Genomic DNA, 20,172 nt, shown 5'->3' on the forward strand with positions numbered 1-20,172 from the left:
AGTGATTCTACATACAAGTTAAATACTTTTATATTTGCATTTAAAACTGGCATTACACATTAGAAAGATGATTGGTAAAAGTAAATTTTTCTTTACAACGGCATGAAATAGCAAATAAAAAACACCGTAACAAGTTGAGCAAGAGACCATGGAAGAAAGGAAAAAGATTTATATTTCACTACCTTTAATGGTACTTTTTTCCTTGCTTTGTGAACAAATAGTCCTGCATTTTCATTTTGCCCTGGGCCCCACAAATTATGTAGCTAGCCCCGGCCACGGTGCTTTCGTTGGCTCTGGTCCTTCTGAGGGCAATGCCACCTTCCTTCTCTGCCTCCACCTTCAGGACCACAAGGTCAGCATCTCCTTCCAGAAGAGAATCCCAGGCTGCCTAAGCCCCTCACCTCAGCTCCACAGCATCTCCCAGCACCCCACACATTCCTCCACCACAGCGCGCACCACCCTGAGTTGAAATTATATTTATGTATCTATCTCAAATAAAAGATTGTACGCAGCCCCAGGACAGGGCATTCCCAGCACCTACAGCCCCTTCTCATTGACAACACTCAACACTTCTCTTCAGTTGAAGAATCTGAATATTATTTCTCTGCTTAGACTCTCTCACTTTTAGAATTAAGTCCTGACTTCTCATTCCCTTCATAATTGGGGCCTGCCTCCCTATCCCAGAATTCCCTCCGACACACTCTTTATGCATCCCATGCAAGTACTTGTGGGCTACCTCCAACTGCCCACACCCACCTTGGACATGCTGTCCGCTCTGCTGGAACGGTCCTGCTCTGTCCCGTGAGCCTGGAGTTCGTGATCAAGACGGAGCTGTGCTGTTAGAACTGACACACCTCCACTGGCGCACGCACAGCCTCCGCTGTACCTTGAGCTCATCTGCTTGCCTCCTCTTACCACCGCTAGTTGCTTCTGAGTCGATTCCAACTCATGCTCATGTGTGTCAGAGTAGAACTGTGTTCCACAGGGTTTTCAATGGCTGATTTTTCGGGAGATCACCAGGCCTTTCTTCCGAGGCACCTCTGGGTGGACTCCAACCTCCAACCTTTAGATTAGCAGCCAAGCATTTTAACTGCTTGCACCACCCAGGACACCCCTTACAGTTAGCTCCTTTATGGAAGTGACCAACTCTCTCTCACACACTTGGAACCTTCACAGTCCAGCCCAGAGCAGTGTTGAATGGGCTAAGTAGTGTACCTGTTATCCTTATAGAAGTGGCTTGGACCTTATGTCTTACCCACTTACAAGGAATGTCTCCAATTTATATTCTCATATCTAGGGCCAGAGGTTCCTGTGTTATAAGATGACTCAATTTCCAAGTGGTTTGAAGGACTGGACAGAGACTGGAGCGTGCTCGTGAAGTTATGGCGGGTGCCTGTTAAGTGGCTGGACAGCTAACTGGAAAATTCTTGGTCCCGAGTCTGGGTGTGGAGGAGGCTTTGGGAAACACTGGCCCTGCCCCTGTTGGCATCACCTTCCTCAAGCTGCCTCAGACCAGCCTCCTGACAAGAAGCAGACAGTGCTGGCCATCTCACTCCCACAGCTGGGTGGCAGGCCAAGCCTCGGGGATTGTGAGGTCGAATGCTTTGTGGGGGAGACATTCTTCACAGATCATGATGTTTCCTAGGTTCAAGAATGAGAAGGGCTCTCTCTGGTATTGTCAAAATTCTGACTGTCCCCTTTGTCTGCTCTCCCTACCTCTTACCCCAAACCAGCCTCTTCTGAAAAAAAAAAAAGAAAGAAAGAAAGAAAAGCAGTAATTGCAGTCATTAGTGTAGGCGTCTGCAAAGCCTTGGCCACGTGGCACACGTTTCAGTCCTCGGCCGCAGCCTGACCAACTGGACGCCCAGGAGCACTGACCTGTTCCTTTCACACCCTGGCTCCATCGCTGACCGCATCTGTCCTTCCCCGTCCTAAAGCTACCCTATAGCCAAATGTTTGTCCTCACAACCAAAAATACATTCTAATTGACTTGGTTTTGAAGCTGTTCTGAGAATTTTATAAATCCTCTGAGGATAATGGGAAACGAAAAGCAGGTTTGGAAACCCTGGGACCAAATGTTCCTTTTAAAAGCTGCCCCATTTAAAGCCACATCTGAAAATAGCTCAAAGTCAAAATCGCCAGACTTATCAAACAGCAAACAGCTTTTCCCAGGTGGCAAGTCAGTAGTCTGTGTCTGTTTCAGCCAAGTGGCTTTTACTGAACTGATGACTAGGACATATCGGCACATCACAGTCTCACTCAGCCAGGTAGGGACGTCAGAGGTTTGCAGAGAAGGTTCCCGTAAGGAAATCCCATCCACATGGGATACTAGCCAGAGGGAGGCACTTGACAGCGATAAAGGATTACAAGTGATCCCCAAAAACAAACTTGCCAAAATTCCACATTGCCTGAACAGCCACACCTTTCTTGTTCGCTGAGCAATCCCCTCTTTTTAAAATTGTGGTGAAAATACATACAACAAAACAGACGCCAACTGGACAACTGCTACACATACGATTGAGTAACTCTGCTTACATTTTTCAAGTTGTATAGCCATTCTCGCTATCCTTTTCCAAGTTATTCCACCACCATTAACATAAACTCAATGCCCCCTAAGCAAAAACTCCCCTTTCCCCTTCCCTCCTACCCTGGTAACCCATTGCTGTGGAGTCGATTCCGACTCATACCCTGGTAACCACTAATAATTTTTTGTTTCTATTTTCATATTTCATATAAATGAGATCACACAGTATTTGTCCTTTGAGAATGACATTTCGCTCAGCATATTTTCAAGGCTCATTCATGTTGCCACCTCCTTGGTATCTGAAGAAAACACTACATCTGGCCCTGTGTTTTCTGCAGTAGATGCAAGACGCAAGGATACCAGCTCTTCTGAACAAAACTCTATAGGCTAGTCTTTAAGCAGAACCTGGAACCCAGAGATAGAACTTTACATCCTCTACATGACAATGTAATTCTAGTTAAACAGAAAATTGACTATTGTCATGGACTGAACTGTGTCCCCCCAAAATATCTGTCAACTTGGCTGGGTCATGATTCCCAGTATTGTAGGATTGTGTACCATTTTGTAATCTGATGTGATTTCCTTATGTGTTGTAAACTCTATCACTATGATGTAATAAGATGGATTAGCGGCAGTTATACTGATGAGGTCTATAAGATTAGATACTGTCTTAAGCCAATCTCTTTTGAGATATAAAAGAGAGAAGCGAGCAGAGACACATGGGAACCTTTCACCACCAAGAGGGCAGTGCCGGGAGCACAGTGTGTCCTTTGGACCCGAGGTTCCTGTGCTGAGATGCTCCCAGACCAAGGGAAGACTGATGCATCACAAGGACCTTCCTCCAGAGCCAACGGAGAAAGCATTCCCCTGGGGCTGTTGCCCTGAATTTGGACTTGTAGCCTACTGGACTGTGAGAGAATAAACTTCTCTTTGTTAAAGCCATCCACTTGTGGTATTTCTGTTACAGCAGCACTAGATGACTAAGACAACTATCAAGGAAAAATGCATCCCCACCCCCCAGCTTCTACCACCAGGTAAATGACTACCAGGACACAGGATTTCTCCTGCCTGGGCATCAGTATCTCAGTCAGGCTAGTGGAAGGGGGCACAGTCCCAACAACCTCAGAAGGGGACATGTTGGGAGTTGCACCAGAAAAGCTTGCTGGTGGCAAAACCCAGAGGAGGCAAGCTGGGGGGTCTGGGTGCTGGGACCCAGGCTGGAGGTGGACTATGGAGACAGTGGAGAACTCCAATCCTGGCCAGGAAGTCACTGATGGACAAGGCTCCCAGGTTGGAAAACACCATTCCCTGTGGACATGCAAGGTGTATGGGTCCTCCCTACTAGTACTGTATCACCTGCACAGGGGTGGTGGGGAAATGCAGCTGAAGCAGTGGAGATATGGGGGCCCTGGGGAGCTTACTCCGTGGCAGAGGAGGCGGTGGAGTGCTGGGCCAAGGGGCTGTGTTCCCACTAGCACAAAGCCAAGGTCTTTCAGAGCTGGTGCAGAAGTGAGGGCCTCTGCTCAGACCCCAGGGAATTCTGTGGAAATTGAGCAGGACCGATAGCTTCAAAAACTTGATCATCAATGCACTGAGGAATCTGCTTTCTACTCTACGGCCAGTTTGCTCAGAAGGAAAAGAAAGGAAAAAAGACTCTCCTTTTCCCACCCCAACCTCACTGGGCTCAGCTTCCTCCGGGCCAGGGATCATGAGATTTTGCCCTGGGGTGCCATTTTATTCCCCTATTCCCACTTTGCCATTATTTAGGAAATTTTCCCCAATAGGGATCCCTTGTTACATCATGGCTTGTTAAACTTACTGCAGAAAACCCTAGAGTAGTATGGAGGAAGATTGTCCTTAGCAAATTTCTCATTTCACCTGAGACCCTGAGAAGGGAAGGGGTTTGGCCAAGGTCACAGAGCTCTCAGTGGTAGAGACCAGGCCTTAGCCCAGGTGTTTGGCTCCTGGCAGGGGTTCCTTCCACCACCTTGTCTCTGGCAGTAGTTGACACCTTATTCTGAGGAGGGACAGGGAACCAGACTGCCAAGGGAATGGGAAACGGGAAGAAGGGAAGAGGTGTAAGGCAAATCATGTTCTCTGTCAAATCAGGTGTATTTTTCAACAAGTATTTTCATAAAATTATCATTTAATAGTATTTTTTTTCAATCACTATTGATGGTGACCTAATGAGGGCTGCTAGGTTTAACTTTTTTTGGACGAGAACTTTGTAGCTAACTCCCATTTTAATTTTCTAGTTGTCTTTCCCACACTCTCACGTTAAACTGCTCTCAGCGTCATCTTGTGGCCATGGAGCTCCCAGGCTTGCATTCTCCATGTTTCTGTAACACACCCTGCTCCTTCAGATGTACCAGTCTGAAGAATTTCCCTTCTTCCATTGAAAACTCCTATTCATCCTTCAAAACCCAACTCAAATGATAGACCTGTTTCGAAAAGCTTCCTCAACCTTCCCAGCTGCCAGTTCAAACTCATGCTCTCTCTTGCATTTGTCTATTTCTCCATTCTTTTATTATGGTAACTTATCACATGATGCACAATGTTCCCATGCTCTCCAGGGCCAGGGTTCATGAGATTTTTCCCTGGGCCCATTGCATTGGTTATTCCCTGCTCCCACTCTGCCATTATTCTCAGATTTTCCCCAGTAATATCCTTTGTTATATCATGGCCTGGTAAACTTAACTGTAGAAAACTTGACAGAGTCATCTCCAAATACCCTAATACCCACCAGAAAGCCTAGTCCATAGAAAGCACTCAACAAATGTTTCTTAGTTAATGACAGTGAGCGCTTGGCTCCGTTAATTTATATCTATCTACCTACCTACATACACACTTTATATATATTTATATATTTGCATAGAAATATAAAGAGGTTCCCTGTCTTGTCACTGGCACATTTTGAATACATAAACCCTAGATGTTAAGGCTGATTGTACATCTTTCAAATATTGAAAACCATCCTGTTGGCAGAAAGTGTAATTCTGTTTCTTTATGAAGAAATTCAACCATCTAGCTCCTCCTTCTGCTTTCAACCTGTTCCCAGGACTCAGGCGTCCCTGGTAGCATCTCAGAGGATACAACTGAGCTGACTAGAAGCCCTAAGGCCAGGTGGAATCGACTCACCTATGACATTCCTGATATCATCTTCTTCGGGGCTCAGGGTGGGGCTGGCAGGGGTTGGGCTCTGCCCGGCAGTAGCATCTTTCCTCAGCGAGTCTGTCCTGACTGTGGTGGGAGGTACTGGGGCCACCAGGGTAGCTTCCATAAATGCGTCCCCAGGAGGCACTGGCAAGGAAGCTGAAGTCGGAGGTGGCTGGGTAGCTGTCTGTGCCACGGTGGTAGCTGACCCCTGAGTAGAAGGTTTAAGGACTGCCTCCTCTGTGGGATCTGGAAACACAGAGGTGGTCTGAAGTGTCGTTGAGAATTGTTCAATTGAGGCAGAGAGAGTAGGGTTGGTGACGCTGGGAGCAGAGGTTGAGGCCTGTGGCAGTGCTGAGGACAGGGGTGGGGTCTGAGTGCTGTGGTCAGTTGTCACAGTGGCGCTGTGACGGGTGGTTGCTGGCCTCCGACTGGTGCTGGTCAGCAGGTCGTTGTGTCTCAGGAGCTGATCTTCAATCAGCAAATCCACTCCATTGTCACCACTGAAAAACTCATCTTCTGCGAAACAAACACAAGGTTCGTTTGTAGCACGGTGAGAGGAGCACCTTCAGATGACCAAAAGCATGTGGCGTATGGCCCATTAATAAGAGCATTTCACTTTCAACATTATTTAAGATGGAGCCCAGCTGGGATTTTGGAATGAGAGAGACTAGAAGAAGGTGAGAAGGAGCACAGATAGAAGAAAACTATTTCCTGGAGGCCTGTGTGGATAGACTGTTGCTGTCCTCAACCCAGGACTCAGGTGTCACTGTTAGCATCTCGGAGGATGCAGGGTCATGGGCTAGAAAACTCGATGGCGGAGAGGAAGTTAGTCATCCACTCATTCAACAATATTTGTGGGACACGCACAACATCAGTGAGCAAAACAAACATCCCTGCCCTCACAGAGCTTCTGGCTCGTGAAGGAGACACTGAACAACAAATAGAAGGCGCTATGGAGAAAAAGCAGAGGGTAAGGAGGGTCCAGAGACCTCGGGAGGAAGGGGAACTCGCAGTAGTAAGCGGTCAGGATGGTACTGGTTGAGATGGAGAGAGAAGATCAGAGGCTTAAAGGAGGTGAGAGGGTCAGCCAAGTGGATATCTGGGGGGAAGTGGCGAGGAGGAACACAGGAAGAGAAAGTATCGAGGGAACAAGATAAAGACGATGGGGAAAGAGATGATCCATTTTCTGTGAAGAAAGAAGGGTGGAGACAGAAAAGAAGTGGATAAAAGGAGGCCTTCAGCTGTATGCCCAGGTCCTTAGGAGGCAGGAATAGGCAGGAGAAGCCCACTGTGTGGCCCTGAGCAAGTCATTCCCCCTCCAAGCCTCGGTGCCTTCACCTGCCAATGGGAGAACTGGAGTGGAGGGCACTGAAGCCCCTTGCAGCTCAGCCATGCTCTGCCACGTGGTCTTCTACAAACCCACAGAGGTTAAGTGACTTGAGGCCACTCAGCAAGTTGTGAGGAAACACAGCAAGAACTCTTGATAACTCACACTTTTGCATGGAGTCAGGTGACTGCACGGCTCTGAGGGGCCACAGCAGTCGCTGGAGTGCAGAAGGGGGTGTGGCTCACAGGAAGTGCACCTCTACCAGACTCTGGGCCACATGGTGACACCCTCCCTGCCCTGTTTCCAGGGCACCCCTGCTGACCCCAACTCACGCTGCTCCTCGATTTCGTTCTCCTCCTCAGGCTCCCTGGCTTTGTAGTAGGTGACGCCCCGGATGACAGTGGGCTTGGAGGCCGGCCGGCCCCTCAGGTGGACCTGCCTCTGCAGGGGCCGCTGTGGCTTCACCACCTCTGGAGGGGCCAGGGGCCGTGTCTGCAGGAGCTCGATGGAGTTGATCTGCTGGGACACAGTTTCTTCCTGCAGAAATCGCTCCTCATACTGCTCCCAGGGGGGACACAAGGGAAGGTCAGGTCATTGCTCACAGAGGCTGTGGCAAAGCAGAGCAATGCTGAAGCCAAGGCCTAAAATAACAGCAGCTAAACAATTTACAAAGGTGCCCTGCTGATGCAATGGTAAATGCTCATCTGCTAATCAAATGGCTGACAGTTCAAATCCACCCAGTGGCTCTGTGGGAGAGATTACTGCCCTATGGGGGCAGCTCTACTTTGTCACATGGGCTCACTGTGAGTCAGAATCGATGAGATGGCACCCAATAACAGCAAACAACTTACATAATTTCTCTGTGCCTCAGTTTCCTAATCTGTAAATGAGGGTGAAAAAAATAGTTTCTCCATCGTAGGACTGGATAATAAACATAGCTATCATATATACAGTACTTAGAATGGATAGAAATAAAAGAATGAGAAATTTCTTTAAGTACTTCATGGAAATAACTATAAACTATATTATTAAGTGGAAAAAAGCAAAATATAGCTTTGCTGTACACTGTATGCTACCCTTTGTGGAAAGAAGGTGTGAAGTAATTACGTCTGTTCATGTTTACCTAGATATTCATAGATAAAGTGTACCAAATGATATACATCAATAACAATGTTACCTGTGGGGCAGATGAGGTGGGAAGTGGATGAATGAGGCACAGGGATAGGAGCAAGATCTTATTGTTACTGCCTACTCTTTATATAAGGGGCCCTGGTGAAGCAGTGGAGCCCTGGTGACATGCTGGTTAAGCACTGGGCTGCAAACTGAAAGGTCAGGGGTTCGAACCCACCAGTCACTCTGCAGGAGAAAGATGTGGCAGTCTGCTTCCATAAAGATTAAAAAGTGAATGTTTAGCTTCTGTTATGGCACCTGTCCCAACCTGCCTTCTACAGGCATTATTTAAGGATAGTGTTATCTCTGCAGACTGTGAGAAAGTGGAAGGGCACAGGCCTCTGATTCCCCTGGGTGGATCCTCTTCATATTTGTTAAACTGAATTGGTGAATCATAACAAATCCCAAGGAACTGGCGACATTTGTGACTGTGTCAAGTCAAACGATGCTCTAAAACAGGCAGGCCCGTGACCTGGCATCTGGGTATCCTGGTGGCACAGGGGGACCACCACTGTGACAGTTCTGTCATGGAGAAGGACCGGCCACCCTGTCCTCCTCGGAGCTGCTGCCCCAGGACTGACCTCTGTGCCCACAGTGTGGCCGCTCTGTGGGTCCTTCCTTGGTCTGTCCAGTCATGCCCTGTTCCCAGGATCACTGTCACCCACCTCTGAAAGCAGAGGACCTTAAGCACAGGGCCTCTGAGCTGGCTGTGCTCAAAGTCAGGGGCCCCACATGCGGCTCCTGAGGGCAGTGGCTCCATATGGGAACTGTGTGGGCATCTGAGGAGCCTGGCTGTGCTCTCATGGGGACTCAAATGACCCAATCACAAAGCCACCCGAGCCGTGAAAAACCCGCTTCTCACCAGGAGGAGCTGGTGAGCTCCCCTAAAGGTCGCAATTCTAGACCTTGGTGAACCCCTCCCGGACAGCAGAGCCCACTTGGGAACAAAACCTCTGTTCCCAGATGCCCAGTGCCCTGGGGGGCAGAGCAGAACCTTCAAGGTCACTGACTGTTAGCTGACAGGGACCCCGCGATAGTGGCCTACTTCCTCACGTTGCCCAGGAGGAAACAAACTCAAAGCTCTTGTTTTGACCTTTACAATCTGGCCCAGAGAAATCCTGATTCCTCACTCCCAACCACACCCCCCGAGTCTCTGTTGGCTCTCCTGTAACAAGAGAGTTTGTCCAGATGGCGCAATAGACAAGGCAGTTCCTAAATATGCATCTGTCGCTCCCTAGCACACAGTGGTGACCAGCTCCTGGAAGCCAGCCTCCCCTGGCTGGGACCAAAGGCCTGCCCAGAAGTAACAGGCAGATATGCTCAACTGCCCTGGAGAGCCCCCACTCCTGCTTCCCGCCCTTCCCTCAATTCGCTGTTCTTGCTGGAGAGGTGACCTTGACTAGCAGTGTGGGGGATACTTGGTTGGCAGTGATGATATTTTAGTGAGCACCTATTATGGCCAGACATAGTCCTTATATTATTTTTTACCCTTACAACAACCTCAGGAGAAAGACGTGGCAGTCTTCTTCTTCCATAAAGATTACAGCCTTGAAAATCCTATTAGGCAGTTCTACCCTGTCCTACAGGGTCGCTATGGGTCGGAATTGACTGGTGGCAACGGGATACAACAACCTGGCCAAGGTAGATATTATTATCCATATTTTACAGACAGGAACCCTGGTGGCACAATTGGTTAAGTGCCTGGGTGCTAACCATAAAGTTGGCAGTTCAAACCCACCCAACAGCACTGTGGGAGGAAGACCTGGTGATCTACTACAGCCAAGAAAACCCGATGGGGCTGTTCTACCCGGTCACGTGGGGTCTCTCTGAGTAAAAATCAACTCAGCGACACTCAACAACAACAATATTTTACAGATGAGGAAACAGAGGCTCAGAGTGATTTACTAATTTGGTTGAAAGTCAATCAAGTGGCCGAGAGCCGCATTTATTAAGTCACAGCTATTCAGCAGACCCAGAGTCGGGTGCTCTTCCTTACACTAAGCCACCCTGCCCACAGCATGACCACGGGACTGTGGTTTTCCATCCAGAAACTTGCCTACATCCCCAAGCCCTCAGGACCACGGTCTGGCTACTCTTCTGCAGACTTGGGGGATCCCTTACTTCCCACAGGAAAGCTACCTGGAAGGCTGACAAAAGGCCCCAAGCCACAGCCCTTGACTGCAGGGCATCTAATTGCCAGACCCTGGTTTTCCTCTGCATTGCAAAAGTAGGTTGTCATTTTTTCGTGGCAAACCCCAGGAGCTGGCTTTAATTCCAGGCTCTCAGGGACAGGCGGGAACTGCAGTTCTTTTTCCTAGCCAAGGAGATGGAGCAAGACCATGGGCGGTCTTTGCCAGAGAACATATAATTTCCTTGGATCCCTCAGCAACAGGCTGCTCTGGGCAGCAGCAGCCCCCAGCAAGCTATGATTTCCTTTCTGTTAATCCAAAAGTCAGTTGTATGACTTAAACTCCTGGCATCCTGCTCCCACCCTGCCGTCTCCAATCCCAACCCAGCCCCCAGGGCCCCTTGCCAACCCTCCAGGCAAAGACCTTCTTGGAGAGACGCCTCCAACAAATTGCCACTCACCATTTTGAGAAACCCCTGACCTCATCTACAAAAACCCTGAAAATAAACAACCAAACCCATATACCCCATTTGCCCCCTTTTTAGCATCTGAGGTTCACCAAAGAGACAGAGGGAGGAAAAGGGAGAAGAAGAGCCTCCCCTTGGGTCTCCTTCACCACTTCCCCCCTTTCTCGGTCCCTCCTGCCCCTTGGCCCTACCACCACCCTGGTTGGACAGATTGTGCTAACTTCAGCAGGATGATGAATGGACATTTGAGGAGGGGAAAGGACTTTGCTGAGCAGGGAGAAAACAAGTTTGGTGTGTTTGATTTGGTTTGCTGTTTGCCCTCAGGAAATCTGAGCTGGGTTCCTGAACACACCACATAATGTGTCATCAAGACAACAGATGGAGTCTCAAGCTTCACTGGCTGGAAGACTGGAAGCCAGAGAGGGCAGGGAACAACGCCTAGCTCCACTGGACAGCTGGCCAGGCCAAGGGCTGTGATAACCTATGCGGGACCCAATCAGGTGTGATGAGCGGGGGCCCCCAATTCCCTTCCAGCCCAAAGTTCTCTGGCTTTTTGGTTTATGAGCCCAATGCTCAGGGATGTCCCGCTAAGTAGACTAAACACACACTCAGTAGCCAGCAAGTCAGGGACACCCAGAAAACCAAATAAAAATAATTTCTGAAGGAATATGATATTTCCCCAAACTGATCATCACAGTAGTCATCATGGGAAAGCTAGAAAATGAGTGGTCTTCCTTATACTTACTGTATGGTTTGGAATAGTTTTTATTTTGAGCTGCATGTTGGGGTGGGTGGTACCATAATCATCTCAGTGCTTGCTGCCTCTGAAGTCCTAATCAGTCTACTATCCTGCTTTTCAGAACACGTGTGCCCCAGAGTTCCCAAGCCCACGGCCGCTGCCTGGTAGGCACCCCTCTGACGAGTTTCTCTACCCAGATGCTCCAAGCCCACGTACCCAGCCTTATTTCCTCTCTTACCCAAATTTTTAAGACCCAGGCACAGAGTCCCACGAAGCAATGCTTCCCAACCTTTTTTCATGTCATGGCATATGGAGAAACCAGCTCAGGGGCACTGGTGTCCTAGGCCCTGCTCAACCCACACCAAGTCCAACGGCCCAAGACTCAGGGAACCCCTCCGGCACACCTGGAACCTACTCCCTAGAACCAGCATGCCACAGCTGTGCTGTCCACCACCGACCCTCGGCAACCAGTTAAAGTAAGCAAAAACTAAACCAAACCCATGGCTGTCGTGTCAATTCCAACTCATAGCGACCCTGTAGGACAGAACAGAACTTCCCCATGGGGTTTCCAAGGGTGAAATCTTCATAGAAGCAGGCTGCCACATCTTTCTCCCACAGCGCAAAAGGTGGGAGTGAACTGCCGACCTATCAGTTAGCAGTCCAGTGCTTAACCACTGTGCCATCGTGGCTTTTCCATAAAGATTACGGCCTTGGAAATCCTATGGGCAGTTCTACTCTGTCCTATAGGGTCGCTATGAGTTGGAATCGACTTGATGGCAATGGGTTTGGGTTGTTTTGTTTTAATCTTTACGGAAGCAGACTGCCACATCTTTCTCCCGCAGAGTGGCTGATGGGTTTGAACCGATGACCTTTTGATTAGCAGCTGAACACTTAAACCACCGCACTACCAGGGCTCCTCAAAGTAAGCAAAGCCTCTCTTAAATGCTGCTATCCTCCAGTTGCCTAAAAAACCAAACCCGCTGCTGTCGAGTCGATTCCAACTCACAGCAACCCTACAGGACAGAGTAGGACTGCCCCACAGAGTTTCCAAGGAGCGCCTGGTGGATTCAAACTGCCAATCTTTTGGTTAACAGTCGTAGCTCTTAAGCATGCCACCAGGGTTTCCTCCAGTTGCCCAGCGACCCCTTTTACAATACTCCATTCAGACCTGTCTTGCCAATAGCATCCCACACTCTTCAAGCCCTGCCACCAAAATTTCCTTGTTTCCTCTTCCGTTCTTTTGGGTTTACCACCCAAATTAATGTCTGTTTCTTGGACATCAATTCAGGAGATAACCCAGTGCATTAATTAACTGTTGGCACATAAACAGAACGCTGTAACTGGAGCCAAAAGAAACAGGCACCCAATGGAGAGGTATTTTTAAGCAAGCTGGTCTTCAGGCATCTCTCAGATCACATCAGACATCTTCTCCGTCCATGGGTAACAAGGGTCATAACTGGCTGACAAGAGACAGAGGTTTGAGACTCTCTGCCACTGCTTCCTGGCTGAGCAGGGGAGACCGTGGGCATATCTGGCTCTGCTTCCTCATCTCTAAGATGAGGAGACTGATTTCTGCCCAGCCTACTTTGCAGAGCTGTGGTGAAGACCACATGGTATAGCTACGAAAGTGCAGAGGAAATTGTCAATGGGGGGAGGCCATATAATTTATTGTCCAAACTGGGAGGTTTTTTAGAGTCACAGAGGGTGCCATTAGTAACTACGGCAGGACAGCACGTGTGAACCCAGACAAGCTAGCACACATGCCCCTCTTATTTGTAAGCACGAGGGATGCTCGTAAAGGCGGGACGGCGGATGATGAAAAGAATGGGGACTAAGACTCAGGAGGCCCAGGCTTGAGTCCTAGCTGGAACACTTACCCACTAAACCTCTCTGGGCTCCAGTGCTAAGTAGAATGGGGTCAATTCCTGCCCCATCCAACTTACAGGACTATTGCATAGATGAAATGAGATTATGACTATGAAAGGACCAGAACCTGAAAAGCTCTATGCAAAGGTGACACGTGGTGTCAGGCTGTCCGGAGCTGTGATCAGAGGCTCCGGAGGTGGGGGCTGTACCTCAGGGTGGGCGTAGGCAGCGGCCACATCCCTCTGCAGGGCCGACCGGATGTCTGGTATGCTATCTAGGATGTTAGTGGTACAGTTCTCTTTGTCCCGCTTGTTCATCTCGGTCTGAATTTCTTCCGCATCCTCTTTGATTTGCTCATTTTCCTTGGTGAGGTTTTTAGAAACTTCCTGAGAAAAGAAAAGATTTAAAATAAAGGCCCGTTAAAGTGCTCTGAGGACAGGCAGGCGGCAGCTGGCAGCCATGCTCAGAGCACAGAGACACGACAGGGAGGCTGAGAAGTTGGTTGGTCATCACGTGATTGGGACCCCAGAGTGTGCCCAGCTCTGTGCTCAGGGCTGAGAACAGGCCCCCAAGCTGTATTTGCTGGGCAGCCCCGCTCCAGGACATCCCACTGCTGGAAATACTGCCCAATACCGCCTTCCAACCAACCATGCCTTGGAGTCATCTCCAACTCATGGCGACCCTAGTGCTCCATAGGGGTTTCAGTGACTGATTTTTTGGAAGCAGACCACCAGGCCTTTCTTCCAAGGTACCTCTGGGTGGACTCGAACCTTCAACCTTTTGGTTAGCAGCTGAGTGTGTTAACCTTTTCACCATCCAGGGACTATAGGACACCTAGCTCTTTTTCTGTCATTTGTACACAGACTGCCCTTATCTAGCAACTAAGAACTTTACAAGAAACTCCATCCACTTGCACCCCATACATGTGAACTGGTAGTTCAATTAATGAAACAAGGATGTTCTAAGCAATTTTAGACGAGGTTGCCAAAGAAGTCTACTTAACCTGCTTTTCTAGTGAGCTCAATCTATTCCGCAGCACTTTAAGAGCAGTATTTACATTAAAAAAAAATTGATAGGCTGGCTTCAGACTTTCCTATCTACCCATAAATGTATAGAGAACAAAGTTTATTTGTGGCTACCAGGGGCGGGAGGGAGGCAGAATGGGGGGGAAGGGGTTAACGGTGATGGAAATATCGTGTTGATTAAGGGTAGGGTTGCATAATCAGTTGCTGTAATTGCTGTCAATAAGTTGTTCACCTGTAAAAAGTCAAATTGGCAAACGTTGTGTGATAGATATATTTAAAATAACAGCAACAACAACAACAACAAAAAAAAGAGCTGCTGCGGCTGCTTATGTACAACCAAACAGCTCATGGGATTTGGTATCTTGGTTTGGAGTTTAGGGTCAATAGTTTCATGGGACATCCCAGTTAAGTGGCCTAATAATGCATTTAGTGCTTCTGTTCTACCTCCTAGTTCAATGCATAGTGTCTGGGGTCTTAAAAGCTTGCAAGCAGCCATCCAAGGCACAATAATTGGTCTCTATTCACCTGGAACAACAGAGGAAGAAGGAGAGTCAGGAAGGAGGAGGCTATGGAATGTGTGGCTAATTGCCCCCATGAACAACTGCCTCCTTTGCCGTAAGACCAGAAACACTGGATGGTGCCCAGCTGCCATTACTGAACATTTTGATCCACGACTCCATAGAAGCATCCTGATTAAAAGGGGGAAAATGCAGAACAGAATTTCAAATTCTCATGGACTCCAGGCTTTCTGGAGCCATAAAGGTTGGATAAACCCCTGAAACTACTGCCCTGAGATAATCTTTAAACCTTAAACCAAAAAGTCTTCTTAAAACCAAACAATAGTTTAGCTTAACTAGTAAAAAAAAGTCTGCCTTGAGCATTATGCTCTTTTAAGAATTATCTATATGAGATCAAATTGACAACAGCAACTCGAAAGATTAGATAAGAACCTTAAGGGGCAGTGAGTTTATGTTAATGAGGGAAGAACAACTCCTAAAAGGAAGGTGAGAACAGTTGTACAACTCAAAGAATGTAATCAATGTCATTACATGGTACATGTAGAAACTGTTGAATGGTGTGTGTTTTGCTGTGTATATTCTCAACAACCACAAAAATGAATAAATTTATTAGGGGGAAAAAAAGTTTCCCTAAGTGATTCCTACATGGCATACTAGCTGTGTTCCAGACCTGGTTTATACCAGCAAGAACCAGAGCCACATTTTAGTCAACAACAGGGATGAGTACTTCCTGTTTCTAAGCTGTGGTGTGGCAGAAAGACAGGCTCTAACTACCCCGGAGGTTCTTGTCCTGGGAGGGGGCGTGACAACCCTACCTGGGAGAGAGGCAGCACACTGCAGGAAGATGAGCAACCACACCAGGCTGTGTAAGTGCCAAGTCAGTGAGTTCAGGCAGGGAGTAAGAGAGAGCACTGTGGGCTGGGAGTAGCTGAGGCATTTCCTGCAGAAGGTGAATGCTGAGTGGGCTTTGAATCAGGGAAGATTGTGTACAGGCTTAAAGCCGCTCTTCCTCCTACAGTTCCTTCTAGAGAAGTTTGGCTACACTGAGATCTAAGCTGTCCCCCTTTGGCGCCCACTCTCAGGTTTCCATGAGCATCTGCATTTTTAAACAGGATTTTCCTCTCTGGGTCCTGTTCGTGAGGTTGATAGAAAGAGGCAGCAACCAGGTAAAGTAGAGGAAGCGTTTATTTCCACCTTCCTTTAACAAAACAGGCATGGAAGTGTAAAAGCTCAGATAATGCCAGGCACAGCCCTGCAGCCTGGTGAGATGCTACAAATGTCCAAGAGGGAAGCCACGGTGGCTCCGAGCCAGGGGGACGTGTACATATCCAGGCCGACCGTGACAGCCGGACACCACGGCTCTGGTGGCTGCTACAGGGCCTGCCCAGAAGAGCTCTCTAGGTGCTTGTTAAAACAGACCAGGCTCCAGAACCAGTGGTCATGCTGTCCCTACGGCATTTCATTGTACGCCAGATTCTGCACCGGGAGGGCTCGATGTGTTCCACAGGGCCTAGGCCAAGCCAGCCTTACTAAATTGCACTGAATTAACGGCGAAGAGCTAAAGCGCACGAGAAAGAGGTCTTGTTTCAAGAATACCCAGAACAAGTGGTCTGACTGGGCATGCAGTCTCTCCTGATAGGTGCTATCAGGAGCAGTCAAGTGCAATGGTTAACATCTCAAGACAGTATTGCTTAGATGTGTGACTCTGGACAAATTACTCAAACTTCCTGTGCTTTAGTTTTGTCATGTACGAAATGGGGATAATATTAGTACTTTCCCTATGGGTTGTTCTGAGGATTAGATGAGTTAGTATATGTAGAAGTGCATGGAACATACTCAGTGGCTGTTATTTTTCACGGAATGTTATAGCTAGGATGGAACCCAGAACTCAAGCCCACCCCCTTCACGTTACAGATGAGGGAGCTGAGGCCCAGAGTGAGAATGTGGTTTGCTCAAGGTCATAAAATCAGAAAACGAGCAGCAGAGCTGAACCCCAGCCTCCCGGCCCTTGCTTCTTCAGTTCACCTGCTGGACCCCTTAGAAGACTGGGAGAAGGTCCCGTCACTCACCCAGTCCTCAAGCAGCACCAAGCTCATCACGGGAGCTGTGGTGCAACGGGATCACTTTCGTGTGGCCTTTCTAGCCAGGGTCTTGTAACTCCCACCCAAGTGACTGGGCAGGACTGTGTGATAGGGTCCACTGGGCTTGAAATGAGTCACGCCAGAGGCAGGAAAGACAGGATCCTACCACCACCAAGGAAGAACAGCTAGGAGAGGACAGCATGTCCCTTGGGCCCAGGATCCTGCGCTGAGAAGCTGCTGGAACCAGGAGACAGAGAGAGAGCTCAAGGAGCTGTGACAGAGAAACCACGGCAGGAGACTGTGTAGGCATCCCAGCCACGGAATTAGAAAGCTGAATGCCTTTGGGCAGGAGGCTTACGGTGGAGTGGGGTGTCTCTGGATACTTACTGGCAGAGGTAAAAGAGCTTTGGGACGCTTTTCTGAGCAGGGCTGAAGCTGAGGGCCAGAAAGGTGTGCCTGCAGCCACGGCTAGGAAGAGGCTGTCCTGATAGAAGAACTGTATCCTGAATGTTCCTGAGCCTGAATTATAACTGTTACCTCCCTAATAAACCCCCTAATCGTGAGTATTGTCTGTGAGCTCTGTGTGACCTTTGCAATGAATTATCGAACCCAGCAGAGAAACAGAGAGTGCTATGGGAGGGACAGTTGGTGTCAGAATTGGTACAGATGGCAGAGAGGAGGCATGTCTGACCTCGGCCTCATAGGAATCAGCCTTGGGCTGTTGATCTTGGTTCTCCTTGTGAAGTTAGAGGAGGTCAGACACAGCCCCCACACCATTTTTACAGGAGCCTAGTAAATACTTGCAGCTTGGTCTCAGTGTATACAAGGGGAGGAAATACATATAGAGAAAAATATAGAAATACTGTTGTTCTGTGTCGTTGAGTTGATTCCAACTCACAGTGACCCTACAGGACAGAGTAGAACTGCCCCATAGGGTTTCCAAGGCTGTAATCTTTATATGAACAGATCATCAGATCTTTTCTCCTGCAGAGCAGCTGGTGGGTTTGAACCACCGACCCTTCTGTTAGCAGCCAAGCATTTAACCACTGCACCACCAGGGCTTCCTACAGAAATGCTGGACCCTCATAAATCCTTCCTACTTCAGCTGTGGTTCACAGACCAGCAGCATCAGCCTCACTGGGGAGCTTGTGAGAAATGCAGACTCTCAGGACCCACCTGGACCTGCTGAATCGGAACCTGCATTTTAACATGATCTCCAGAAGATTTGCACACACGTGATTCAAGTTTAAGCATCTCTGCCATAAACGCAGGAAGGATGGGGTGTAGCTGCTGCACAAGTGGAAGAGATGTGTGAGGGAGGGAGTTTTACAGGAGCCAAGTCCTTTCTGGGTCTGACAGGAAAAGCCGGTGTCGCTCAGTGAGATCCCGGCATTTCTGTGCATCCACAAGCACTTGTGAAGAGCCACGCCCCTGGATCTCCCCCTGTAGCTCTCAGACCCTGCAACAATGATGAAGCCTACCAAGTGCAGGGATGCAATGTGTTATGTCTTCATTAATGAAGTCACGTGCTCGGTTCTAGGTGCTGAGGGGTCCTTGTGAGCAAGACCAAGGAGAATCCTGCTGTGATGAAGACTACCCTCCATTAGGGGGAAGCGAGAAACCAATAAACAAGAAAACATCAACCAGTGGAAAGTCTGTGAAGAAACTAAATTAGGGTGACATGGCAGATGCAGGTACAACTCCCCAGCAAGGTCAACGATACTTCTCCCAGGTGGGAACTGAGATGTGCCTGCATCTGCTGCTCAGCAGGAAGTGTACCAAACTCTGCTGCTGTGGAATGGACCTGATTCATGGTGACCCCACGTGTGTCAGAGTAGAACTGTGCTCCACAGGGTTTCAATGGCCGATTTCTCGAAAGTAGATCACCAGGCTTTTCTTCCGAGGTGCCCCTGGGTGGACTTGAACCACCAACTTTTTGATTAGCAGCTGTCTTACTTTCTTAGTGCTGCTGTAACAGAAACACAGGTAGTCCCTGACCTACGATGTATTCGAGTTACGACAAATTGCACCTCCGACTGTCTGTGGGTTTTTTTTTTTTTTTTTTGGAACATCTTACCACTAATAATATGTACTACGTACAATGTTGCAGCATGTAATTTACTGATGTCATCATACCTGTAAGTTTATATGCAATGTTTACAATTCCCAAAGACAGATAAAGATTGGATTTATAAAGACACTGATAAAAAAAAAAGACAATAATAATGTAAACTAAAAAAAAAAAAAAAACAAAACCAGATAGATGTTCGACTTACGTCAGAACCAATTACAACGGAGTCATCGGAACAGAACCTCGCCGTAAATCGAGGGCTACAAGTGGGTGGCTTTAACAAACATAAATTTATTTTTTCACAGTTTAGGAGGCTAGAAGTCTGAATTGAGGGCGCCGGGCTATGAGGGCAGGCTTCCATTGTTTGTTCTGGGGGAAAATCCTAACTCAACTTCTCTAGGGTTCTTGGCGTTCCTTGGAGATCTCCATGCGGCATCTATCTGTCCCTCATTCGTGCGTGCTTGCTTCTGTGCCTCATCTGCTCTTTTATATTGAAAAACTGATTGGCTTAAGACATACCCTACACTGAAAATGGCCTCATTAACGTAACAAAGAAAACCTTATTCCCAAATGGGATTATATCCACAGGTATAAGACCTGTTGCCTTCAAGTCAATTCCAACTCATAGCAACCCTATAGGACAGAGTAGAACTGCCCCATAGGGTTTCCCCCTGGTGGCATAGTAGTTAAAAGCTATGGCTGCTAACCAAAAGGTTGGCAGTTTGAGTCCACCAGGTGCTCCCTGGAAACACTATGGGGAAGTTCTACTCTGTCCTATCCTATAGGATCACCACGAGTTGGAATCGACTCGGCGGCAATGGGTTTTTTTTTTATAGGGTTTCCAAGTGGGGGCTGGTAGATTCAAACTGCTGACCTTTTCGTTAACATCCAGTGCTTAACCACTGGACCACGAGGGCTCCGTCCACAGGTATAGGGATTAGAATTTACAGCACATTTTTGGGGGGACACAATGCAATCCATAACAGCAGCTGAGCACTTAACTGTGTACACCACCCAGAGACACCCAGCAATGGGTGTAGGGCTGCACTAAAAAGTGCTGGTAACTCTAGGTGGACTTGGCGGCTTGGCCTAAATATCTT

At 48.2% G+C, this 20,172-nt stretch overlaps 1 protein-coding gene across 3 annotated transcripts in view; it reads right to left on the reverse strand.

Moving 5' to 3' along the window:
- Positions 1-20,172, reverse strand: part of OLFML2B (olfactomedin like 2B) — a 55,664-nt gene that overhangs the window by 14,304 nt on the left and 21,188 nt on the right. The window contains exons 4-7 of one of the 3 annotated variants that reach the window (XM_023740035.1): positions 13,587-13,763; positions 9,223-9,225; positions 7,340-7,568; positions 5,663-6,196 (exon numbers count right to left, since the gene is read on the reverse strand). In XM_023740035.1, coding sequence (XP_023595803.1) covers positions 5,663-6,196; positions 7,340-7,568; positions 9,223-9,225; positions 13,587-13,763 — 943 coding nt within the window. The remainder of the gene's footprint in view (positions 1-5,662; positions 6,197-7,339; positions 7,569-9,222; positions 9,226-13,586; positions 13,764-20,172) is intronic. The other 2 variants (XM_012558206.1, XM_004385748.1) reach the window with 2 other exon arrangements.

Source organism: Trichechus manatus, unplaced genomic scaffold (genome assembly GCF_000243295.1).
Source record: "Trichechus manatus latirostris isolate Lorelei unplaced genomic scaffold, TriManLat1.0 scaffold00145, whole genome shotgun sequence".
Taxonomy (NCBI): Eukaryota; Metazoa; Chordata; class Mammalia; order Sirenia; family Trichechidae; genus Trichechus; species Trichechus manatus.